The sequence below is a fragment of the Mustela lutreola genome, chromosome 4 (genome assembly GCF_030435805.1).
Source record: "Mustela lutreola isolate mMusLut2 chromosome 4, mMusLut2.pri, whole genome shotgun sequence".
Taxonomy (NCBI): Eukaryota; Metazoa; Chordata; class Mammalia; order Carnivora; family Mustelidae; genus Mustela; species Mustela lutreola.
In genome coordinates, this window is record NC_081293.1 from 84377105 (window position 1) to 84392882 (window position 15778).

A 15778-nucleotide genomic window follows, 5' to 3' on the forward strand; every position below is an offset into this window, starting at 1 on the left:
CTTTGATTCTGTTGCTTCTTGTTTATTCTTTTGTTTATTTAGGTGCCACATATGAGTCAAATCATGTGGCATTTGTCTTTTTCAGTCTGACTTATTTCATTTACCATAATAGTTTCTAGGTCCATCCATGTTGTAGTAATTGGCCTGACCCTTTTATCTGGCTGAGTAGCATGCCATCGTGTGTGTATACACACATCTTCCTTATCCCTTCGTCTATGAGTGGACACTCAGGTTGCTTCCATATCTTGGCTACTGTAAGACTGTTAATGTTTTTAATCTTCAATGAAATCCACTGTCATCGGCTGTGAAGTCAGAGGTTCTTGATGGTTGGAGTAGACCCTGATACAGTCTTCCAGAAGGATAGTTCGGAATGTGTATCAAAATGTTTATCATGCATTCTCTTGACCCCAGTGTTCTCACATCTAGAAGTTTACCCAGAGACTCTCTCACAAATAATGAAGGGAAGTACGAATTTCATGAGCTTGCTCGTATAATGTCGACAAATTGTAATTTTTGACTGCCTATCAACAGGGCTTGGTTAAGTAAGTCAGGTAGAGACCATGTTACACTACATTATCATCCTAAACAATGACATGCATCTGTGTGTACTGAGTGAACAAAAAAGCACATTACAGAGCAGCATATGAAATTGTATGTAGAAAGAGGAACAGTGAGATATCTGAAAAGACGTTCACCAAAGCACAGTCTCCAAGTGGCAATTGACTTTTGCTTCTAGCTTTGAACTTTTTAGGGCAATTTTATGAACAAATAAGGATTATTATTGTGAAGACAAGAAATCTGTTTCAAAATTAAAATTCTGCATAGGAATCACCTCTTCCCTGGAGATGCCACCAACTCCTGAGGACCCAGTTAGCATTCCCTCCTCTGACTTTATTGTCATTTATATAGTGTGATGGTCCGTGAAGAGGAAAGAGGGTGCCATGCGAGGTGGCCGCACATTATAGTAAACAGAAAGAGACCCTTTCTGTCCTTCCCACATAGTTCCTCTCTAGCACATTATCTGCAAGTACACTGTCCATTTTGGGTTTTTTTTTTTTTTTCATTTTGTATACAATCTGTATATTCCTCCTCATTCCCTTAGGGACTAGTAGTCAGATGCAAAATATGACCATATTCTCATGGAAACACACTGCATAAAAAGCATCAATTACATTCCAGATGTAAGTGTAAATAAGATCAGGATTATCTTTTCTACTTTCCTGCCCATCAGCTTGGACAACGCAGGGATGCTGAGTGGAACCGAACAGTAAGCGCACAGAAGTTTGCTGGGACAGACCTTTGGGCGTCAGCCTTATGACTCTTGCTTCACATTTATATTTGAACCAGAGATTTTTTTTCCCCTCATAATTCTTCTCACAGATAAGTCTTTCATCTGTCTTCCCCTCTTTGTTTGTTTGTTTCTAGCCCTTCTAAGAGTCATGACAACCCTACTGGTTTGTGAGTTCTTAAAATTTTTTTTGCAATATTCCAAGAGTCATTGTTTATGCACCACACCCAGTACTCCATGCAGTCTGTGTCCTCCATAATGCCCACCACCAGGCTCACCCAACCCTCCCTCCCCTTCCCCTCTAAAACCCTTGGATTGTTTCTCAGAGTCCACAGTCTCATGGTTCGTCTCCCCCTCCAATTTGACCCAACTCACTTATCCTGTCCCAGTGTCCTCTGTGTTATTCCTTATGCTCCACAAGTGAGCAAAACCATATGATAATTGATTCTCTCTGCTTGACTTATTTCACTCAGCATAATCTCTTCCAGTCCCATCCATGTTGATGCAAAAGTTGGGTATTCGGCCTTTCTGATGGAGACATAATACTCCATTGTATATATGGAACACATCTTCTTTGTCCATTTATCTGTTGAAGGGTATCTCAGATATTTCCACAGTTTAGCTATTGTGGCCATTGCTGCTATAAACATTGGGGTACAGGTGGCCCTTCTTTTCACTACATCTGTATCTTTGGGGTAAATACCCAGGAGTGCAATTGCAGGGTCATAGGAAAGCTCGATTTTTAATTTCTTAAGGAATCTCCACACTGTTTTCCAAAGTGGCTTCACCAACTTGCATTTCCACCAGCAGTGTAAGAGGGTTCCCCTTTCTCCACATCCTCTCCAACACACGTTGTTTCCTGTCTTGCTAATTTTGGCCATTCTAACTGGTGTAAGGTGGTATCTCAATGTGGTTTTAATCTGAATCTCCCTGATGGCTAGTGATGATGGACATTTTTTCTTGTGTCTGATAGCCATTTGTATATCTTTGCTGGAGAAGTGTCTGTTCATGTCTTCTGCCCATTTTTTGACATGATTATCTGTTTTGTGTATGTTGAGTTTGAGGAGTTCTTTATAGATCATGGATATCAGCCTTTGTCTGTAGTGTCATTTGTGAATATCTTCTCCCATTCCATGGGTTACCTCTTTGTTTTGTTGACTGTTTCCTTTGCTGTGCAGAAGTTTTTGTTCTTGATGAAGTTCCAAAATTTCAATTTCACTTTTGATTGGGATGGCATTGAAAGTATAGATTCCTTTCCAAGAATGACATGTTTTCTTTAAGGTTTTATTTCTCCACAAGATAAAACACGCTGTGTTGAGTTTTCTAAAGCCAAACGAGAAAATTCTAAAGCAAAAGGCATTTTTTACTAAAACAGAAGACGAGTGAGGCTCAAATATCATGGTGTTTTCTGTGGAAAATTGAAGAACAAAATCAGGGAGCCTGTCATGTTCTGGTAGATCACTGACAGCCAATTAAAAGCGTCCATAGCCGTCCAAGGAAGGGATAGAATCAAGTGATAAATGACGTGAAGGTTGAAAGAATGACATGTCTAAAAGAAAATAAATACAAATCATGTCCTGTGACCCAGCGCAAAGTCAAGGCGGTGCAAACAGATCTTGCCTTTCGAGCGTGTCTGGTCTGAACTTGGGTCCTGCCCCTTCATTGCTTCACCTTCTGCTAGTTTAGCAGAAACCTAACCCTTCTCTTGGGTTTCTTGTACTTTCCCAGAAACCTGTTCAGATGGTAACTGTCTACGGCCAGATTTAGAAAGAAATTCAAAGACAAGGGGCTAGGAATGAGTGATTCTAGAATAGCTCTCAGATCAAAGGAGAAAAATCTTTGAATTAAATCAAAGAGGAGAACAGAAGCAGGAGAACAAAAAGACAAAATGTGCATTTGAGAAAGGCAAGGGACACTTCTAACTCGCGAGGATTTGGGTTGGGGGCACTGTGGGCATCCAGTTGCCCTAATAATTTCCGAGAAACTTCCTCGTGTCTGTTTGTCAGCGTCCTCCCAGAAAGCAGCCAAAGGAATAATGAAATACGAACATGCTGTATGTGTAATTGCACCCATTATGGTGCTTCATCACAAACCTGCAGCTACTGCTGCTCCCGTTGACAGGACTGCAACCAAGTGCCTGAGTGTTTGTCTTGCCCAGAATGACACAGCTCATTAGTGCTGAATGCGGCTTGGTCAGACACAGTGTTTCCTGACTCACAATCCATTGCTTCCTCTCTAAGAGATGCCATAGCTTTCTAGAAACCCTGGAGCCCAGAACCTCCCTGTTATGTCCATCTTCCACCTTTAAGTCCCAGAAACCTCTTGAGTGACTCACTGCTTCCTGTCACCAAATAAATTACTTTTTCGGTAAACTTGCAAAATGGTTGAATTAGGAATTACTTTGTGGAAAATTGGGATATATCAAAACTAAGAGATGGTCGGAGTCATATAGGATATGCGCCAACCTGTTGCAAGGGTTTGGTTGAGATTCATGGTGGATCTGGTCATTTAATCAGTGAGGGCTTCCCTCTTCTGGCCATGAAGAACATGTATATCAACTCTAAGGTTCACTTGGAGATATTTAACTCTCCTCCAAGCGTCTTGGATTTACCTCTCAATGTGCAGTCATCTTCTCATGTGTGGTGGGGAAACGTATGTGATGATAGCTCATCCACCATTATGAAGACTTGCCTTTAGAATTCAGAGAATTCATAATTCCATTATGTTATTCGTGTATTCACTTCTATCTTCCAGGCCACGCCCACTCCATATCCTCTAGGGATAACCTTACACACTCCCAACTGGTGGCTCTATCTGTGTCCTAGGACCCAATGATTGAAAATTGCCTATATTTATCTGGATCAATGCAGAATCATTGCTGGGATCCACTAGAAGCCTAGTGTCTTAGCCCACTCATAACTGCTGTAACAGAGTCCCGTAGATCTGTGGCTTAAATAACAGAAATTCATTTCTCACAGCTCTGCAAGCTGGGAAGTTCAAGATCACAAGGCCAATGCGGTCAGGCTCTGGTGGAAGCTTTCTTCCAGGTTTACAGATGGCCCCTCCTTGCTGTGACCTGACACGGTGGGCGGAGAAGCTTCTCTTCTCGTGTCTCTTCTTGCAGAGGCACTAGTCCTACTCATCAAGGTTCAACCCTCATGACCTGATGACCTTCCAAAGGCCCCACCTCCAAATATGTCGAGATTAAGGCTTCCTCGTTTGGATTGGGGTTGGACAGACACAGACGTTCAGTTTACAGCATCATAATATGCAAGTATCTTGAGCACGTGCTTAGGAACTGGTGCGTTAATCTCAAATACTTCCCAACATTCAAAGAAAGAAAAAAATGACAAGGATTCACTCAGGGGCACCTGCTCAGACTTTAGAGGTGAGAGATAATTCCTGTAATGTCCTGATGGTTCTACCGGGGAAAATCAGCAGATGACTTCTTCTGTTGCAAGTGTGCACCACGTTTGACCTTGTAAAAGATGCTGTTGTTGCACCACGGGGCAGGGGTGGTAGGGAGGGCAGGGAGGCGGGAGGGCGGAACCCGGCTGGGCTCTCCACAATAATCCTGCTCTGTTTTCTTGGGGTGGAGAGAGGAACAGGCATAACCATAAAAGATGCTTGAAATTGATTCCAAGTAGTATTGTTAAATAGATCGGGCTTGCTGAGGAATAGGTGTGAGTTGCTCTGCTTGAGATGCAAAGGATAAATGCAGTGGGAGTCACAGCCAGAATAGTAATTATGTTATCTGTCTTGTGGAGGAGTTTGACTATAGTAATTGCAACATTTTCTCCCATCATTGAAGCTTGTAATTATAGTGCAACTAACAGGATTATGTGCTAACTTGGGCTGTTTTAATCACCTCTTTTACTCTGAAATGCAATGGTAAAATTCCACAGTTGCTCCCAGGCTGCCGATTCTTTTCAACATCTGTTGTCTTGTAATAGCTCAATACTAAGGAGAAGAGGCAGAGACACTCTGGGCATTTTACAGCAGAGGTCTTTAGGTAAAGCCGACTTCGGGCTTGAGGAGAAAGTGTAAACAGTAAGGGAGTTTTAAATTTCCAGCCCAAATAAAATTTTCTCTTTGAAAACAAATCACATGTTTTTTATTTCAAAGACGGCAGATGTTTTCTGCAATTTGGCAATGCCTGCAGCCCATGTTTTATATGCATGGAAGGAAACTTTCAACTATAAAAATCAATCTAGGACAAATTAAGAAAACCCTTCCATGCAACCTAACAAGCAGGTTTGGGTTCATTAATGCCTGGATCTTAAGCTGTGAGTCAAGATGCCACCTTTCATGTATAAGACTCATTAAGATGTTCATTACTTATATTTATCCTTACAGATCCCATAACAACCAACTTCAGGGGTTATCCAAATACTCTGCTTATGCAGGAATAAAGGAACATCGTACACCCTGTGAAACAAGAGGGCTGCTAGCTGAGCTAGAAACCTCCCCTGTTTCTTTGATTGTAGGATGACTTGTGCACTCTTAAGAATGTTTCAACAAAACGAGGGCATCCAGGATGTAAATATTGCATGGAACCAAACCAGATCTGCCCATTTGGTCTCGCATTGGCGCTTATCACTTGGCACCAATACCAGTACCAGTACCATCAGGTACTCATTCCTGTTCCTGCCCGGACAGGACTCTGCCATCCAGTGGACTGTAGTTATCACTCAGCAAGTGCATCTGTGGTCCTAAAACGGCAGCAAAAGTAGGCAATCGAAGAACAGCCTGTTTCCCTGAAAGAAAAATTGTGGAACCAAGTGCAATATCACCTTCAGAGGTGAGAGAAAATTCTCTAGATTAGATCTGCTGAAAACCAGCAGGGCCAGACATGAACAGCTTAGCTGTGTGGGCAGCGGAGGCACTGATGGGAGGCAGGAACAGCCTAGCCCCATCCCTCCTTCACCCAGCCGTTCTACAAGCCTCATTTTTTAAAACTGAACTATAGCTGACATACAGTGTTCTATTCGTTTCAAGTGTGAAAGAGTGATTGCACAATTCTGTACATTACAAAATACCCCAATAAGTGCAGTTACCGTCTGTCACCATAGGGTGTTATTAAAATATTATTTGACTGTATTCCCTACATAATACTTTTCAGCCCCGTGACTGTTTTATAACTGGAGGTTGGCACCTCCAGAGCTACATTTTTTGGGGCTCCTTCCTCGAATGCCTGGGTCTAACATGCTGGTGCACGGTCCAGCGTCCACGGCCCCCCAGCAGGGCGCCCCCTTGTGGTCAGTCTCAGGAAACGGAACTGTTCCAATTCCCCCGTGAAGGGTGTTAAGCCGGTTGTAATTACAGTTTAGCAACCTAACTTCGGGCTAGCTGGATCGTGCTAAAAGGTAAACAGAGGTACATTAAAGCTTTTCTTTTTTTTTTTTAATTTATTTATTTAAGAGAGAGAGGAAACATGAGCAGGGGTGGGGTGCAGAGGGAGAAGGAGAGGCAGGCTCCCCATTAACCAGAAAGCCCAACGCAGGGCTTGATCCCAGGACCCTGAGATCTTGCCCTGGGCGGGGGTAAATTCCTTATACATCTCTACCAGAATTGTTTGTAGGAGTCCAGCCACTGCTAAATCAGGTCTGGTCTGGAAATCAGAAGAAAAATTCCCAGAAAATTTTGGAAGGTAGGTCAGTCTTTAAAACCTGGAGAGAATGTGTGTGGCTTGTATACACTGGGGATTCTAAGACATTTTTTCATTCATTTATGGAATGTTTTTAACATTCTAGGAAGGATTTAGACATTGAGTGCCCCGAAAGGATATCATTTGACTGCTGGATGCTTAGCTCCGCCTGTAACCTCTAATAAGCCCATGCAGGCAGGACGACCTAATTGGCCGGATGCATCAACACGGGCCATTCATTTGCCAAGCACGTGACCCAGATGCCCGGTGAAAGGAGCTGGTAGCTTCATCTTCCTATTAGGGAGCGGGGTTGGGCCCTTTGCTGGCTCCCACCCAGCCCCTCCTCTAGAACCCCAGGCTTGAACAAGGGGGATAGCTCAGCGCACCCCTACCATGGGTCCGCATGCTTCAGGTGAGACTGGAAGGAAAGTGAAGGGGAGCAGCTGCTGCTCTGCACCATGCAATTCCCTGCACATGGGCTGAGGGGGAGGGGTGGCCTTTGTGAGTTAAGGTGTGCGCTTAGAGTACGTAGCTCCTGTATGTGATGCATACAATACACTGATAATATGTGTTCTCTTGGGGAAAATGAAGTGTCTCTCTGTGCTGGTCACGAGAGTGGATTGCAATCAAACAACAAATAACAATAACAAACACAATCACACAGGCTTGGCCAGGCCCAGCGCTCCACTTTATTCATCTGTACACGGTTTAGCGGAGTCGTCGTGAAGCTAACGACCCAGGGCCTCCACTCATCAGTAGAACAAGGATGTCTGGGCCTTCCCATTCCTCTTCAGAGGTTGTTCCTGCACCCCCGGGCCACACCTCCTCCCATCCAGGCATGTTTTCAACCCTGTCTCCTTGGGTTTGCACAGACCCTCTCTCCAGGCTGGCCTTGTCTTTGGCAGTGCACACCGCCCGCCTGTCCTTGGCCGTATCCACACGGACGCCTCTGCACCAGACCCACCATGAACTGGCTTTTAACCTCTGTGCTGTGTTCCCCACAGGTCTCCCAGGCAGCCGCAGACCTCCTGGCCTACTGTGAAGCCCACGTACGTGAGGACCCTCTCATCATCCCAGTGCCTGCATCGGAAAACCCCTTCCGAGAGAAGAAGTTCTTTTGTACCATCCTCTGATTCCATGGATTATGACGTGGCTCCTTTCCTGTCCTTAAATTCACTGGTAGAGACCGCATGCTCTTAGCTATAGGGAGTCCCAGCCCACCCCGGCCCTCCCCAACCAGGATGGCCGGGACCTGCCTCTCTCCATTGGTTTTCTTCATTGTGTTCTATTTCATGCCTTCTTTTCATTCTCATGGTATTTCCATCACTGGCAAAGCAAATAGATCTTTTCGTAACCCAATAACACATGTGCCAAGTGAAAATAAGTATGAGGTTAAGAGTTTAACTTTTTAAAGCATCAGTTCCCATTTTCAGTACTTCAAGTTCATACATTCCAGTGCTTAATTTATGGAAAAGAAAAACTGTACAATGCCCCCCCCCCGCATTCCCAATAATTCAGTAGCAAATTAGAGCATTTGGACCCACTGAGCTATGTGGATAAAGTTTTCATCTGGAAGTTCTCTCTCCTGCTTTTTCATTATCCTATGAGAAAGGAAATAACCCACAGCATCAGATGGTTTTCCTGATGTGTGTGGGGCCCAGACCCCGCCGAGGACAAGTCCCTGCTTCTCACTGATTACCACCGACCACTTTGGAGGGGGTCTTTCTATAGGTGTCGATGTTGGGGGACTATTGTAGCAAGCCTCAGTGTCCGTGCGCACCACGGCAGCCGTCTGTCTGTGTGCTCAAGCTGCACCCACCGAGGGCTTTGTCTTCCCCTCCACGTGCCGTGTCTTAGTGCCCCTCTTACTCTGACTTCTCGTAGTTCTCACATGGCTCCATTAATAGGGACTTGCTCTGGGCACAGCCCAGGGCCCATGGGCTGTCACTGGAGTGGTCCCTGCCCCAGAGCGAGCCACAGGGCAGCTGCTGCTCTGCACCATCCGAGCATTGACTGTATTCACTTATTTAATCCTCTCACAATCCACAAATGCCACAAGAGTAGTCTGTTTTAAAGATAGGCAACCAGGGGCGCCTGGATGGTTCAGCGGGTTAAGCACTGACTCTTGATTTCGGTTCAGGTCATGATCTCAGGGTCCCGTGTTGGACTCCGTGCTCGGCAGGGGGGTCTGCTTGAGATTCTCTCTTCCTCTGCCTCTCACACCCCCACCCCCTGCTTGTTCTGTCTCTCTCTCTAGTGTAAGTGTAGCACACGTCTCTCCCCATCTTTGCCAGAAGGAGGCATATTGGGCCCAAGTAGCTCATGGAAAATGATAGACAGATATGTGGATGCCCCTGTGGGAGACTGGACAGCTCCTGGTTTTTCTGACCCCGCCTAAAACAAAGTTGAAAGAGAATAAACCATGGGGGCAGAGAGCTCCTTGTCCAAGTTCACGGCTCTTTTGTTGTAGAAACCACTGTACTCACTGGCTCTCACGGCAGCTGGCCATGTGATGTGGGGCAAGCTATTGTGTGCCTGGAATGTTCTAACCTGCTAATTGGGGATAATGGTAATGACTCCTCCCGCCTTTCTCTTTGGGGGGCCACAGAGAGGTGCTACATAGATGAAAGCTCTGATTATCATTTAAAACAAATTACTAAAGGCTCCAACATAACATTGGCGGGAATGTATGACTTCAAAGTCACCGTGGTTCTGTTGGAGAGCCAAATATAATTTCAGATCAGTTAATAACTTGCCACCTTGCAAATGGCTTCAGTACATGTTTATGCTTTGCCTCTTTTGTTGGAAGTGATTCTTCATTTCATTAAAGCTCACTGATGTCACCAGCGAGGTTAGGAAGCCGTATGCTCTAATGAAAGCAGAATTGTATGCGGCGTGTGATAATCAGACTTCAAACCCTTCCCTGTCTCAGTTGATGACCAGGAGCTCTTTCTTCTGTGGTCGATGTCAACATCATTAACCTGATAAAGCAAAGCACAATTCATAAAAGCACATCAGAGAAGCAGAGAAAGTGGGACAGCACAGAAGCCTGAGAAATCAGGTCAGGAAGAAACTCTGCTTCTCGCCTTCTTCCAGACTTTCTCTCCTTTGTATTCAGTTTCTGTCCCTCCCCTCTGTCACTCGCTTTTTCCTCTTCCTCTTCTCTCCCTTTCCTTCCTCCAGGAGATGCTCTCTTACCTTTGTGGTTGGCCCCTTCTAAAGTGTCCCTGAACTCATCGCCCCCTTGCTAAAGGCAAGGCCGTGCAATTGGGCTCCGAGGTACACAAACAGGTGGCTGACCCCCTCGCCCCACTAGCCGCTCACTGGGAGGCGAACCAAAGGGGCTGCGCCTGCTGTGGACGGTCGTCACTTTGTGTTCACGAGCTGGCTGTCCAGCGTCTGACCCCCCCTTCCTACAGGGGAAGATCACCCCTCACTAGACACACTAGGACTCCCTTTCACTGTGGGTGCTGAAGGGGAGAGGTCTTCCTGGCCTCAGGTGGACCCCCTGCTTGGACTCCTTTGCCTAGACCTATGAGCTCGGAGCAAGTGACACAGAAATGAGAAGACGCTAAGATTTGTTTTATGGGAGCTGCAGTGGTCCAGGGGCAGCAGTGGCCCAGCAGGGAGGCATCTAGGCCTGGCAGGTTGCAGGGTTCTGTGCCCAGAGCCAACAAGGACCAGGGATGGCAGAGCCCTGAGTAGACCATTCCCACTCCATTCCTCGGCCCCGCTAGCTGTCTCACCCTCTGCCCCCACCACATCCTCCTACGTCTCTTTCTTTCTAGTTTTCTGTCAATTCTCTAAGCCTCCAAGCTCCATCCAGTAAATTTCTTATTCCGTAAGATAGCCTGGGTTGGATGTACATATTATATGATCTAAAAACCCCATTCCTGGGTTGGTACTTTACAGAAATGTGTGTATGTGCTCACCAAAAGAAAAGTACTAGAATGTTCCTAGAAGCGCTATTCAGGATAACCCAAAGCCAGAAAGCGCTCCAATGCCCACGTCGAATGGATAAGGAAATTCTGGTATATTCCCACAGTGAAATCCTGGGTGGCAGTGGGAATAACGATCCCATATCTCGACCCCATAGCATTGTGTGAGGCTCACGACATTGGGCACGTTCATACTACATGATTCCATTTATGTCAGCTGCAAAGCTCAGCAAAGCTAACCCAAGCTGTTGCAAGTGGGGAATATTAGTTACTCTCTGGAGGATGGGAATCAGAAGGGGCACAAGGGGAGCTTCTAGAATGTTCCATGTGTCGATCTAGTTGCTAGTTACCTGAATGTGTCCGGTTTGTGAAAATTCTCTGAGCTGTACACTTTGGATTGTGTACTTTTCTGTATGTATGTTATTCTTCAATAAAAGTTGGTTTGTGTGACTAGCAATCAATAATCCTACTGGGGTTTGCGGGAGGAGTTTGAGGGGCACTTAGTTCAATATTTTATTCCTCTTTAGGCAGAACATCAGTAATGGAGCAGGACTCTTAAGTGTATTTGGCAGCATTTTGGAATTTGAAATGCTTCTAATCCACAGCTCTCTGCGCAGAGAACCGGCTGAAACGGGAACGTGGTATGGGCGTGTCTTTTGGAAAAACATGAGGAATCCTCCGGGGATTCCCACTTGGATCAGCCTCTCTGTAAATGAGAGGTACGACCTCTTGTTAGCCCCTCCTGCCTCCCGGCCAGAGGGGCTCCCGGTATGAACAGAGGGAGGGGCCTGCCCCAAAACCCTATTACCACAGACCACCTGTGAAGGAAGAAACCACAGCAAAGGCACCAGCTGCACCTTCTAAATGCGGCCCCAGCCTCCTGGCCACCCAGCCCACCAGTACCCGGGGGCAGAGAGGACTTCTCTAAGGCACTCCCACCCCAGGAGCTCGGGGGGCCCCCTTCCAAGCCTCTGATCTTTTCTGAGGGCCCCGCAGTGCTATCTCCTTTGCTCTCCACTACCACGTGGCCACTGTCCTTGCAGAGAGTGAATATGAAATCTCAGGCTGATCCCAGAGTAGCTTCACGCTGGGACCCCGCGACATGAGTCAGCAGGTCTCACATTTGATTCTGAGCTCCAGCCCCCGGAAAGCCGCAGTGAGTCTACGAATGGTCGGCTGCCTCCCTCCGTCGGAGCCACGGGAGGGGAGCAGGCCGAAGGTCGGGGGAGTTGTGTTCTGGTGACTTCAAATTCGAGATGAAAACAATAATAATAGTGACAACAGCAGCAACAACAAATATTTTGACCTGGAAAGAATATGGACTTGGAATTAGTTTAGACTCTCCGTGTACACTTCCCTTTCATTGAGCTCTTCACAGAGGGGAGCAGATCCCAGGTCACAGGTAGCCTTTATGGAGGACCAGGACGGTGCTCCCTTCCCCACCCCAAGGGCTTCACGTCCGGGGCAGCACTGCTCTGCCAGAGGGGCAGCCACGAGCAGCAGTGGGAGACAAGAAGCTGGGCATCTGCCAGTCTTAATACTCTTAAGATAAGTATGCGTGACCAGTGTCACCTGCCGCTGGTCAGAACCGGCCATCTCACAGTTTCTAATAAAACCCTTGCACTTGATTCTCTGTTAGCTCTAAGTCAGTCACCAACTGGTAAAATTTTCAAGCCCATGTGTGATGTTACTCTAACCTAAGCCCGTGTGCTGATGTTACTCTAACCTTCAAAGATTCATCACTGACAGGGTGGCCTCCAGGCCCTTCCGGCTGTGCCCCGCCCCCCACATTCCCAGATTCACCTACACACCTCACGCCCCTTCAAAACCCCGTGCCCATCCCCACGGCCATTACTCAAGCCCACCCCACCAGCCTGTTCCCTGCTGCCAAAGGGCCTTTGCACCTGCTGCTCCCTCTGCCTAGCCCTCTTCACTCTCCTTCCGCCAGGTCTACTTACTTTTTAGATCTGAACTTGAATGTCCCTGAGGGCTCGCGCCTTCTCTGACCTCTCAGAGGTATTTATAGCTTCTTCTTGCTCAGTGAAGCTCTACTTACAATGCCTGCTGTTGTTGGGATTTTACGTTTGAATATGTGATCACTCAGTTCCCCCATATGCTCCCCCAACTGTGTTGTAAACTCCGTGAGGGAGGGACATTTACTCACCCCTATAGTCTCAGCACCTAACAGACCAGCCGGCACAGGAGAGACATTCAGTATTATCCCAACAAATGTTGCTGGTCATTTCTTGACACCAAGTGCATCTCTCTAACTCCTGAACAAAGCTTCAGAAGACCCTGTGAAGGGGAGGAGGGAGGGAAACCATTATTTGGGGAGTGCTCACCTCCACCAGGCACCAAGCAAAGGAGTTAAACGTCATGCCACTGCCTGGAGTCAAACCAAGAGCCTCCGAGACAAGTCTCTCCTCTCTGCCACCCTACATTAAAAAAATAAAGGCCACTAGGCTTGATTCAGACTCTTGACTTTATGGTAAGGTCACACTTTGTGGCTGTTTAAAAACCATGCAGCACCTGAGTGCTGTACAATCTCCCTGAACCCTGGTTTCACTGGGGTGATCAAGGTCAGGGTTGGGCTGCGGCTGGGTCAGCAAGGGAAGAACAGCCGGACAAGGAAGGAAACATTGTCCCAGGAGCACGAAGTCACACGAGTCAGCCTCGTCCACTCCCAACGCCCATTGTTTGGAGTAGAGGGTATTCAAGTGTTCCTGTGAGAAAAGCAACCTATTATTACCATGGCCAGGTGTGTGCACAAGTATTAGTTGTCTGACTCTTTTCTCCAAATTATTTGGCGAAATTCTTATCATTTATTTGGAGTTTTTACATTTTTTATTATTCTTTCTTTTCTCTTTTGCTTTTAAGTGAGATTAGATTTCCTCCCACTCAATTTAAGAATAAGCCAATCCCGGGCACCTGGGTGGCTCAGTGGGTTAAGCCTCTGTCTTCGGCTCAGGTCATGATCTCAGGGTTCTGGGATCGAGCCCCGCATCCAGCTCTGTGCTCGGTGGGGAGTCTGCTTCCTTCTCTCTCTCTGCCTGCCTCTCCACCTCCTTGTGATCTCTGTCTGTCAAATAAATAAATAAAATCTTTCAAAAAAAGAAGAAGAAGAAGAAGGGCAGAATAAAGGAAACCCATATCCCCAATAAAGTCAGTGCTTTGTAGCTGATGCTGCTTTTATCAGATCTGCTTCCTGATCAGGGAACTTGATTCAGCTTAGCCCTTGCTGGTCTCTGACACCGGAAGTACAGACCCCTAATGGCTCATCTTGCTTCAGCTAAAATGATGTTAAGAACAGGACAATACAGAAGGAAAGGAGGGATCCCACTTGGTAGACAAATAAGGATCAAGCCAGGAGTTCTGTTAGGAGATTTTAAAAAATGGAGCACTGTGTGTTATATATAAACAATAAATCTTGGAACACTACGTCAAAAACTAATGTATGGTGGCCAACGTAACACAATTTTTAAAAAGGCAAAACAAAACAAAGCAAAAACAGAGGCTTAAGGAACATGGCTTTGGAGTCAGAGGGACTCAGGTTCAAATCCTGACTCTCACTTACTAGCTCGGCACTCCACTGGGCTCTCACTCCTTCAAGTAGAATGAGTGTAACAACCCCTGTTTCACATGGGACTCTAGAACATTCGGTGAAGTAACATGGCTATTTAACTCTGCCCGGGGTATAACACATGCTTGATAAATAGAGACTAAACTATATTTACCCTGTTCACCATCAGTGTGGACACAAGACCAGATAGAGACTCCGAATTTAAAATAAGACTGACATTTACCAAAATGCACTGAAATAAAGAAAAGGTAAAACTTATCAGCCAGTGAGTGGATGTCCATTAGTCACCATGGTGAGTGTAATCTTAATCCCAGTCACCTGTTTCCCCCAACCCCCAGCCATCTCCCTCTGGTAACCTTCTGTTCTCTATAGTTTAGAGTCTGTTTTTTGGTTGGTCTCCTTTTGTGTTGTCATTTGTTTGTTTTATTTCTTAAACTCCACATATGAGTGAAATCCTATGGTATTTGTCTTTCTCTGACTGACTTCTTTCACTTGGCATCATAATCTCTAGTTCCAGTCATGTCATTACCAATGACAAGATTTCGTTCTTGCTGTGGTTAACAGTCCACTGTACATGGACCACGTCTTTGTCCTCCATGCATCCATCAGTGGACACGTGGGCTGCTTCTGTAGTGCTGCAGTAAACATAGGGGTGCGTGTATCTTTTCTAATTAGTTGTTTTTTTTTTTTTTTTTTTTTGAGAGAGAGAGACAGATAGTGACAGATAGTGAGAGAGAGAGGGTATAAGAGGAAAGGAGAAGAAACAGACTCCCACTGAGCAAGCAGGGAGCCTGACGTGGGCTCTTCTTCTGTCCCAGGATCCTGGGACCATGACCTGAGCCAAAGGCAGACACTTAACCAACTGAGCCACCCAGGCGCCCCAAAATTAGTGTTTTGTGTTTTTTGGGTAAATAGCCAGTAATGGGGCCTAATATGTAATCTATTCTGGAGAATGTTCAATGTGCACTTGGAAAGAATATTTATTCTGATGTTTTAGGATGTAATATTCTGAATATATCTGTTAGATCCATCTGGTCCAACAAGGCATTCAAAGCCACTGTTTCTTTGTGGATTTTCTCTTTAGATCATCTGTCCACTGATGTAACTGAGATGTTGAAGTCTCTTATTGTTATTGAATTAGTATCAGTTAATTTCTTCATGTTTGTTTTCTGTTGTTTATGTATCTGGGTACACTCTTGTTGGGTGTAAACACATAAATGTTTACAATTGTTGTATCTTCTTGTTGGATTGTTCCCTTTACAATCACACGGTGTCTTTCTTCATCTCTTGTTATGGTCTCTGTATTAAAATCTATTTTGTCCAAT

At 45.8% G+C, this 15778-nt stretch overlaps 1 protein-coding gene across 3 annotated transcripts in view; it reads left to right on the forward strand.

Moving 5' to 3' along the window:
- GNG4 (G protein subunit gamma 4) overlaps positions 1-11324 on the forward strand; it is a 62314-nt gene extending 50990 nt beyond the window's left edge. For all 3 annotated transcript variants that reach the window (XM_059170400.1, XM_059170398.1, XM_059170399.1), the window contains one exon: positions 7940-11324. In XM_059170400.1, coding sequence (XP_059026383.1) covers positions 7940-8068 — 129 coding nt within the window. In that variant the 3' untranslated portion in view covers positions 8069-11324. The remainder of the gene's footprint in view (positions 1-7939) is intronic.
- Positions 11325-15778: the final 4454 nt, after the last annotated feature.